General features: G+C 50.5%; 1 protein-coding gene across 1 annotated transcript in view; it reads right to left on the reverse strand.

The window, feature by feature from the left end:
* Positions 1 to 1,344: 1,344 nt before the first annotated feature.
* The window catches only part of DIP2B (disco interacting protein 2 homolog B), a 57,697-nt gene continuing 48,950 nt past the window's right edge, over positions 1,345 to 10,091 (reverse strand). Inside the window, exons 30-38 of the mRNA XM_057385212.1 lie at positions 9,720 to 9,850; positions 9,033 to 9,201; positions 8,017 to 8,187; positions 7,555 to 7,616; positions 7,375 to 7,432; positions 6,801 to 6,875; positions 6,098 to 6,275; positions 5,442 to 5,565; positions 1,345 to 4,905 (exon numbers count right to left, since the gene is read on the reverse strand). Of these exons, the coding sequence (XP_057241195.1) occupies positions 4,653 to 4,905; positions 5,442 to 5,565; positions 6,098 to 6,275; positions 6,801 to 6,875; positions 7,375 to 7,432; positions 7,555 to 7,616; positions 8,017 to 8,187; positions 9,033 to 9,201; positions 9,720 to 9,850 (1,221 nt within the window). The 3' untranslated portion in view covers positions 1,345 to 4,652. The remainder of the gene's footprint in view (positions 4,906 to 5,441; positions 5,566 to 6,097; positions 6,276 to 6,800; positions 6,876 to 7,374; positions 7,433 to 7,554; positions 7,617 to 8,016; positions 8,188 to 9,032; positions 9,202 to 9,719; positions 9,851 to 10,091) is intronic.

A 10,091-nucleotide genomic window follows, 5' to 3' on the forward strand; every position in this document is an offset into this window, starting at 1 on the left:
CCGAGGCCGCGGCCTGTGCCCGTGCCTTCCCGGCCCGCGGGGGCGGAGGGCGGGGAGCGGCGAGGGGGGAAGAAGCGGCGGGCGGGCCGAGGGGGACGGGGCGGCCTCCCAAAGCCGCGCTTACCTCAGAGCCCCGCGGGGCCGCGCGTGTGGAGCGCCGGAGCCGCCGCCGGGTCCCGGCCCCGGTGCCGGCCCGGTCCCGCCTCAGGGAAGCGGCGCCGCTGGGGGGGGCGGGCCGCGACCATAGAGTGCGCGCCCAGGGGCCCCCGCCATAGAGCCCCAGCGGCGCGGAGCGCGCGGGCGCCGGGCTAGAGCGGCCGCCTGGAGCCGGCCCCGCCCGGCCGGACCATAGAGACGAGGCGGCAGAGCGCCGCTCCGGCCGCGGCACCGGAACAGCGCCACCACGGGCGCGGGCGGGAATCTGCGCTCTCGTGTGGGGACGGTGATCGGCGGCGGGAAAATCACGGTATTCCCGATATTCCTGATATTCCCGATATTCCGATATTCCCGATATTCCGATATTCCTGATATTCCCGGCCCCCGCTCGGTGACGCCGGGAACAGCTGGGCCGGGAGCGGCTGCGACTCCTCACGGATGGGCGGGAGAAGGGACTGAGGCGCTTTAAGCAGGTAACGGGGTTTGGCCCCTCTCGGGATTATTCCACGGCAGATTTTAGGATCTCAGGACATCCAGTATTGCCTGTAAAGCACAAACTGCAGCCAAGCACCCCCGCGAATAGGAACCTGTCCGTGATTTTCACAGGATCCCGSAATTCCTGAGGTTGGAAAATCCCTCCAGGATCATCGAGTCCAAGCTGTGAGTGATCCCAGAGCTGGCACCCAGCCCAGGGCACCGAGTGTCACCTCCAGTCCTTGGACACCTCCAGGGATGGGCACTCCAAACCTCCCTGGGCAGCTCCTTCCAGTGCCTGASCACCCTTTCCATGGAGAAATTCCCATTTTGGGTCCAACCCAAACCTCCTGACCCCACCTGGCTCCTGTCAGGGAGTTCTGCAGAGCCAGAAGGTCCCCCTGARTCTCCTTTTCTCCAGGCTGAGCCCCTTTCCCATCTCCCTCAGGAATTCTCCATCCCCTTCTCCTGCTGCTCCAKYCCCTTCCCCAGCTCCATTCCCTGCTCTGATCCCCMAAATCTCCAAGTTTTTGGGTTTATTCTGTACCTGTCCCAAAGCTGCAGGCACAGGGCACTGCCCAGCCCAGCTCCTTCACACCCTCACAACTAACAAAATATATTTATAGGTTACTTACAAGTTTTCCCCTGTGCCCAGGATCAATGTAAACCCACATTTCCTTCCTTAAAAATAAAATTCCTTCATGGAAACATCTCTGGAAGGACTAAACAAGCAACCAGGCATCAATATTTATTAACACAAGACAAAGGAAACACAATCAATGCGTTAATGGGACACTGTCCAGCCAGGTGTTAAATTTAAAAATGTAACTAATCTAATTTTAAATAAATAAAACCTTTATACATAATTACAGAACGCCGGAGTCTGGATTGGACAATGGGAAAGAGGTTGACAGAAATTAAAGGGAAAAAAATACATCTAGGGCTAAAATTAATCTGGTTTTTATCACCTTATTTTAGGACAGTTAGTAGGACACAGCTGAATTGATTTACACCAGAAATGAAGTGCAAATTCTACCAAAACAGGACAAAACCGTCCTGTTCCCACAGCGCTCGCTCCGAGAAGGTTCAGAAACAGTGAGACACACAAAATACTTTAATTCAGTGGGAGGAATTCCCAGCTTTTCCCATCAGCTGTTAAATTGGAACCTGAGGGGCAAGGGAAGGGGAAAAATGAACCAAGGGAAGGGGAAAAATGAACCAAGGGAAGGGGAAAAATGAACCAAGGGAAGGGGAATAATGAACCAACCAAGGGAAGGGGCAAAATGAACCAAGGGAAGGGGAAAAATGAACCAAGGGAAGGGGAATACTGTGCCCAGTGCCACTCCAGGAGCTGCAGAATCAAACCAGGGGGAGGCTGTTTCTTTGGGAAAAGCACCCAGCCCTGCCCCTGCCCACCTGTCTGGAGTGAATGATCTTGGTTTGTTCCCCAAAAATGCAGGAAGATCACCCTCAGCTCCAGAGGAAGGAGTGGAATGACCCGTGGAAGGCTCATGGCGAGTCCTGAGCGGGGCTGGAGGTGGAATTTGGGGATTGCAGAGCCCCCAGCTCCATCCCCTCCTCTCCAGCACTGCCAAAACATCCAGGGAAGCCAAAGGGCCCAGCTGCTCCTTGGAATGTTCTCTCATTCCATGGGCAGAGCTGCATCCTGCACTGCTCCAGCACAGAGCAATGGAATGTGCTGGAAGCTTTGGAACACGCAGGCCAAGATAAAACCTCAAACCATAGGGAGCTATCGGTACCTATCCAAACAAATTCAAAAGAATGGGAAAAAAAGATCAAATCAATTCAGTCACATTCAAAAAAAATGCCATTTCAGGAATTCCATCTGCCACATATGATGGAATTCATGCACACGCATTTGTTTTATTTGTGAAAAATGAAGAATAAAAAGACAACCCTGGAATTGGACTTAAAATCCACCTCAGAGGACARAAAGTGTCTGTTGAAACAATTTCTCTAAAGCTTTGAGTAAAGAAAAAGGTTCAAGAGCACCACAGGTGTCCCTGGAAAGGTCCMACTGGAGTGAAGCTGCTCGGGCCAGGCCTGGGCTGTGCAGGAAACACAAAAATGGTGACAAAGAACATGGAATAACAGGAATTTTCTGGCTGAAAAGGGAGAACAACCTTTGTGCACTTTACACCCGAAACAAGCTGCAGGACCAACTGTTTTAGTCTCAGTTTCACCTGCACTGTCCCCACTTCGTGTTCAATTTGTTAGAACTAAATATATTGAAGGTTTTGTGCATATTCTGCAGTGTTGGCTGATCCTGTGGAAAACACAGAAAAGATTCCAAAATGTGACCCTGAAACCCAAAGTCTTTGCAAAGAACCTAARTCCAGACCTGCCACAAAGCTTCCAGTTCCTATTCCCCCATCAACTATTTTTCAAAAATATCATTTGAAACTTCTGAGTTGTAAAGCTCTTCTTTTCAGTGAGGAACTACCAGGATGCAGCAGGAGCTTTTCAAGGACACGAGTGGGGTTTGCTCATGGATCCACTGGATTCTGCTCCAGTAACTGCCACAGGATCTTCCAARTCCACACCATAAACCTTTTAAAAACTGCCTACAAACTTTGCGTGAGGTAATCTGGAACATTTGAAAAGTTTATTTACACTGTATACCACATCTGACTCAAAAAAAAAACCCTATTGCAGGATCTGGTAGCAGCTCCTGARGCTTCCAAAATCATATATTAGCACCCAGAGAAATGTAATTGTTGTTAAAAGATGAAGTATTTAAAAAAAAAAAAAAAGGTAATTTTGGAGTCAAAGCTCAACCAGCAGCCCACAAGGATCTGCTTCCCAGCAGGAAGAGCTTGGACCTGCTGCTCTAAGGYTTCTGTTTCTTCCCATTCCCTAACGCTGGAGCTGGCACAGGCTGTGCAAGGCTGGGAGAGCAATTTTTACAACATTATTTAACCCTGTGTTTACACAAGCACTCTGTCTTCTCCTGGAAATGGAAAAATTGCGTCTGACTTCCACCCAGAATTGCCCTGTTCTTTCAGGAAATGCTTTGAGGGGAGCTGGGATGTTTGCTCCCAGTTTCCACTAAATTCCATTTACAGCAAAATGCTCTGTCTGCAGGGAACTGAAGGAATCCCAGCTGAACAGCACAAAAAGGAATTTACCTGTGTGCCAACCCCAGGAATGTCCTTCCTTTCCACACCTGGTGCCACAGGGTGAGGCAGAGGCTGTGCCTCAGCTCCTTTTGGCCATTTCTACCCCAATTCCACCTCTTGGAGAAAGATGGGCCTTAAAACCAAAGGGTTCTACACACTTGTGGTCAGAATAAAGATACAAATGAAATCAGAAACCTGGGGGAGGTGGGAGCATCTCATGTCACATCTAAGCCAATGCCAAGGRTGCTGAGGACCACCAAAGTCACCTGTCCTTAAAAATATCAACCTTCAGCTGTCCTCACTAGCCAAGTTAATTTTCTATCTAAGTGAATTATGTATAATAATATTTACATATTTAAAATATAGGCAAAATTCTTTTTAAATTCCAGAAATCTCTATATGAATAAGTAACTCTTTGATTCCGTAAGTTATTGATTTGGTCATGGCACATTTGTCAAGACATCGTGTGATCCCGTGGTATGAACAGCTCCAGATGCAAAAGGAGATCATGGAGTAGGGAACTGCAGAACTCTTGATGACCCTTTTCTTAATAGTTTATTATCTTAACTAAATAAACCCTCCCCTTATAGAATCCTAACCCGGGATTAGATAAAAATACAAATATGTACAACGGATGAAAAAGTAACACTACTGTAAAGGCCTTGGGGGTTTTGTAGCTCACACACTTTCCCCCTTTGCAGTTCTCTAAAGCTCACGGTTCAGTAAACGCTTCCAAACGTTTGTGTCACTTCCCACATTTCCTTCACCCCAACCCCGGGATGGGAGGGAGGGAATGTGGCAGCAACTTCAAACTTGAGATCAAGTATTAGTAATTTGCACCAGCTTCACTTGCAGAACACCCTGCTGGYTCCATTGTGCCTGTCACATGTTGTAGGCCACGTAGATGGGGTCCAGCTGATCGGCCAGGAAACTGTCCCGGAGGTGCATGCGCTGCTTCTCACCCCGGGAGTTGATGGGGATAACGCCGGGGTCCACCACCACCACCACACCCACAATCAGGTAATGCTCCTCCAGGACCACGTTGGTAACCAGAGGAACCAAATCCAGAGCCTCCTGCTCGCAGCCACACAGCTCCACCACCACCACCAGCAGGTTGGTCCAGGTGAACACGGCACTGAGGTGAGAAAGGAGAAACAACACAAAACCCCGTTATTGCCACAAAAATCCAAACATTCCGGTTCTTTATCCTCAGGTGGAGCTTCCCACCTGCTTTGGGCTTCCTTTCCTGCCTAACTCCAGGATGGCATGGTCCTGATGTGACAAAGATCAGACCTATCTCAGCTCTACCTGTGTGACACAGGAACCCAAYGCTGCTGTCACCAACTCAGAAATGGCTCTGGACACCCCAGAGCAGGAAATCATCACTTCTGTGTTCAACTAAGGCTTGTGAGAAAGCACTGAGTCTGTTCTTATCTGCAAACCAAATGTAAATTCTATTATTTGGGAGCCAGTTTGCAAGATTTAGGRTGGAACAAGCTTCTTTTCAAGTGGGTTTTCTTTAAACTTGGGACATCGGGCACATGACTTGCTGATGGCAACACAAAACCCCTGAATTTCCCTATTTTTTTTTTTCTGATAAAACCCTGCATATTTTGCCTGAGCTACATTTCAGCTGGGCCAGGGTGAGTGCAGTGCTCAGGGCTGTTTTACCATTCAGCAATGCTCCTGTGGGTTCGGGACACCGAGGTCTCGATGTCGATGGGGTGATAGCGCAGCCCCCGCAGCTCCAACGTCTCATCCAGAGCTCCCACAACGTACAGGGCATCGTGGCGCTCTGGGGAGGGAGAGAGAGCACTCAGAAATGCAATCTAGATTGAATAAAGCACTCTAGATTGAACAAAGCTAAAGAATTACAGGATGGTTTGGACTGGAAGGGACCTTAAAGTCCATCCAGTGCCACCCCCTGCCATGGGCAGGGACACCTCCTGCCGTCCCAGGGTGCTCCAAGCCCTGTCCAACCTGGCCTTGGACCCTTCCAGGGATGGGAAATCCATTCCAATGACCCGACACCCTCCCAGGGAGGAATTCCTTCCCAATGTCCCATCTAACCCTGCCCTCTGGCAGTTTGAAGCCATTCCCCTGGCCAGCCCCACTCACCCCCACTGGCCCCTGTGACCAGCCCCAGCTCCCCCCAGTCATGGCCAGCCCCACTCACCCCCGCTGGCCGCCGTGGCCAGCCCCAGCTCACCCCAGTCATGACCAGCCCCACTCACCCCCGCTGGCCCCCGTGACCAGCCCCAGCTCCCCCTAGGTGTGACCAGCCCCACTCACCCCCACTAGCCCCAGGTGTGACCAGCCCCACTCACCGCCGCTGGCCGCCGTCAGCTCCGTGCGCCGCACGAAGCCCAGGTAGCCCGTGCGAGCCCACAGCGTCTGCGCGGCGTCGCCGAAGCTCAGGCGGGTGTTGAAGTGGTCGGCCTGCAGCGTCTCGTTGTCGTAGATGGTGTAGTAACCACTGGCCGTGTGGGGACTGTTCACCCAAATCTGTGCAGGGGGAGGGAAAGGGTCAGATCCAACCCTGCCCACCTGGAGCATCTGCCCAGGGGTCACGGGGAGTGGGTAAAGGAACTGTAACGACAAGGTTCTGCTTTTATCTGGGATTTTTCAGGTCACAAAAATCATCTTCCTTCAGCTCGAATTTTTAAATATCCTGTGGAATCGTAAAAATGCATCTTGAGGTCTGCTCTTGCAGTAACTGCAGCTGAGGATTCGCCGAAGAAATAAACTGTGGGTTTTAAACATKTCAAGTCCAAAACTGGATAATAATYCATCAACACAGATCAATAYACTGGTRTGTAATCGAGGTAAGGAAAGYCAAATATAAATGATATTGTTTGGGAGCCAGCTTGCAAGATTTAGGGTGGAACGAGTTTCTTTTTGAGTGGGTTTTCCTTAAACTTGACAAATTCTGAACGCTCCAGCAATAGTTCAGCCTAAAAGGTTTGGATCACAGCTTCAAACTGTCCCCCAGCAGAGAAAAGGCCCCCAAGGAGCAAAACCTGCACTTACCTCACCAAGGTGAGAATCTCCCAGAGGCCCTTTTGTCTCTGGATTGACAATGACCACTTTGACTCCAGGCAGAATCTGAGGAGCACAAGAAGGAATTTGTAATCAAACACATGTTCAGGGCAGGATTCCACCCATGGACATCACAAACAGGGACAGAACAGGCCAGGACAGGCACAGCAAAGTGAGATCAGGGTAGGGATGAATTCCATGACTCCAGGGCCACACAGATAAGGCATTCTGAGCCTGTAGTTGTTGCTAGGCCCTGATTTTGAAGAATTCAGCTTAAAAACTACTGGGAAACCTCTTTGTGTTAATCCATGAGGGAGTAAGAGCAAGAGTGAATCCCAAATCCGGGCTGATTCCAAGGATACCAAATCCCACACTTCTGACACGGTTCATTTACTGCAAACAGGACCAATTCTCCCAACAAAACCCACTCCTCAATCCATGGGTGATTCTTTTTAAATCCAATTCCCTTTCCAGAGGGACAGTGTAAGCAAGTGCCACCCCCTCCCACACCACAGGAATGTCCTTCCCAGTTTGGGCTGGGGGCAGTGGGGAAATGTGGAATTACCTTCCCAGACTCAGAAAGCAGCAGGCTCTGCGGAGCTCCTCGTTCCACCAGCCTGACCCTGAGGGTACASAAACCATGGTCAGGGAAAACAGAGCTGAAGTGTCAGGTGTGGTGTGAAAATTCAGCACCACTGCAGGATTTGATTTGATTAATAAATTGGTTTCAGTGAACTTACAGTACCTGTCATGTCTCAAGGATTTCAGGTCTACGTACACCGTCGTGGGATCAGGCCCAGATGTTCCCTGAGGAGTTAAAATTTAGAGCAGTCAGGATAACTTCTACCTAAAATCAGACACATTTCTGGGGGTTCCTGACAGAATTCCTGCTCGTGATCCCTTTGCAGCTGCACTAAGGGAAACCTTTTGGAAAGCAGTGGGAAGGAGCCTTGGGGAGGGGAGAGACACCCCAAGCCCTCTCAGCCACCAGCCTGGAGCAAGCAGGCACTGTTTACTGGGAATAAACAGCTCTAATTCGTGTTGCACTTGTTTGGAGCATCTGTGACACGATTTGGCAGCTGGAAACGAGAGAAGCTGCTTAAATCTCGTGCCAGCTGYTCTCCACGGGGCAGATGTTGGGAATAAAACCCAGCCTGGGATCTGAACTCTGCTGCCAGGGACAAGGAGGGGCCCTGGGGAGTGTTACCTGTAAACAGATGGCCACGTTGACCCGAGAGCCAAAGGTGGTGCTCACGGCTCGGGATGAGAGCCCAATGTCCTTGAAGAGTTTGGAGAAGGAATGGGTGAGGGAAACGCGCGGCCGCTCCTCTGCCACCACCACACAGGTCCGGACACAAGACAGGTTAATGCCTCGGGCCTGAGCAACACACAGCAAAGGGCTGTTCAGCTGTCCCCTCTCAACAAAYTCCATTTGCTTCTTAGCCCTTGAAACTGCTCAGGAAATGCAGGACAAATCCTGTCCTCGTGCTCCAAGTCACCTCCCCTTTTCTGATTCTGTTTGTAACTCCAAACTGTGTCTGAGCAGAGCTTGGAAATGCAGCCAGAGCAGGACATGCAGTGCCTGTGCTCCCTCCTCTGCCCCAGCTGAGATTACACCTCTGAGTCMCTGTTGTACAGATGGGAACCAAACCAGGCAGAGGAAAGTCTTTACCAGCACTGGGACCCGAATCTGTGATTATCTCTGTGGGGAATGCCCTGAGCAGCACCAGGCTGGAACTGTCAYCTGGTGACACAGCCCAGGCACTGCAGAGCTCTGGGCACCCAGAGAATGAGCCTGAGCTTTGATCTSACAGAGCCACTCTCCAGGAAAGCCCAGGGAAAGAGCCCCCTCAGGCACAGCACGGAGCTGTTTTTCCTTTCTCTCATCTCCAAGGAGAACCCCCCTCCATTGAGAGCTCTCCTGCCATGTGCTTTCCATCATGTGCTGGTGTGAGCCTCCACTGCAGACTGTTACATAAGGAATGTGCTGCAGAGCAGAGCTGGGATCCTCCCATTCCCTGCCAGGTGCTCCCTGCACTGCCAGAGCCCCCAGAGCTCCTGCCCACCCTCTCCTCTCTGCAGTTTTTGGGGTTTGCTTTTGCAGCATCTCTGCCCTGGAGACTCGTGCAACAGGAAAATTTGTATTTAACCATCTTATCAYTTTGCTTTAGTACCAGAGTCTCCTTAATTTATGTAACGTAACACTCAGGAAACATTTCTTACCTTTAACATTTCAACTTGGTTTCCAAGTCCCTTTGTACACAGTTCCATGACTGAATAGGAACAGAAAGTGTCCCTTATTTTATACTGGCTGACAGTAGATAACCAGAGAAAAAGATTGGATTCCAGCTCCATAGGAGGAATTAAAATTGACTGATGTCCAGAATACACACTGTGAAGAACATTCAGAGASAAAACCTTTTAGTGCAGCTTGTATTGTCTTTCAATTATTATTTACTGTATTTGCACACTACATTCCTGTTAGTTCAAAACAGGTTGTGGGACTGCAGCTGAGGCAAACTGGGACAGCAGCATTTTAAAAATGCAACTTACTGTACAGGAATAACAATTTATCCACACACAAACACACACTGACAGTGAGGGAAGAGAACTGGCTCAACCTCACACAGAACAAAACCTCCCTTATTGCAACACGTAATCAAGGAAGAAAGGGAAGAGAAACATTCTGAAGCCAGGAATATTTGGCAGCACAAACACACAAAATCAAGATGGGATAACATCTTGCTAATCTGCAGCAAAAGGGAACATGCTGCTGTCAGATCCAAGACAAATTCCCCCCATACTGTAAATGAGTTGTAATTGTAATGTCAATGTGTCTGTAATTACASCCAGGAAGGACATTTCTACCCAGCCAGGAGCTCACCTGCCCCTTTCCCCAGCCAGTCCTACCTGCAAAGGCACCAGAGCACAAATCCCAGGCCGCAGTAGGGGTCCAGACAAATGGCAATCTGCCGTGAGGAGTAGAGCTCACACTGGAGCTTGATGGCCCTGCACAGACCACTGACAGCAGCGTGGGACATCTGCAACACAGGGGACACTGCTGGCACTTTTTCATTCCAGGAACCCCCAGGGATCCCCAGGAACCAGCCAGGAACCAGCCAGGGACCCCCAGAGACCCCAGGAACCTCCAGGGACCAGCCAGGAACCCCCAGGAACCCCCAGGAACCAGCCAGGGACCCCCAGGGACCATCCAGGGACCCCCAGGAACCTCCAGGGACCCCCAGGAACCAGCCAGGAACCAGCCAGGAACCCCCAGGGACC

This window comes from Malurus melanocephalus, unplaced genomic scaffold (assembly GCF_030028575.1).
Source record: "Malurus melanocephalus ecotype Western Australia unplaced genomic scaffold, MMel_1.1 scaffold_798, whole genome shotgun sequence".
NCBI classification, from domain to species: domain Eukaryota; kingdom Metazoa; phylum Chordata; class Aves; order Passeriformes; family Maluridae; genus Malurus; species Malurus melanocephalus.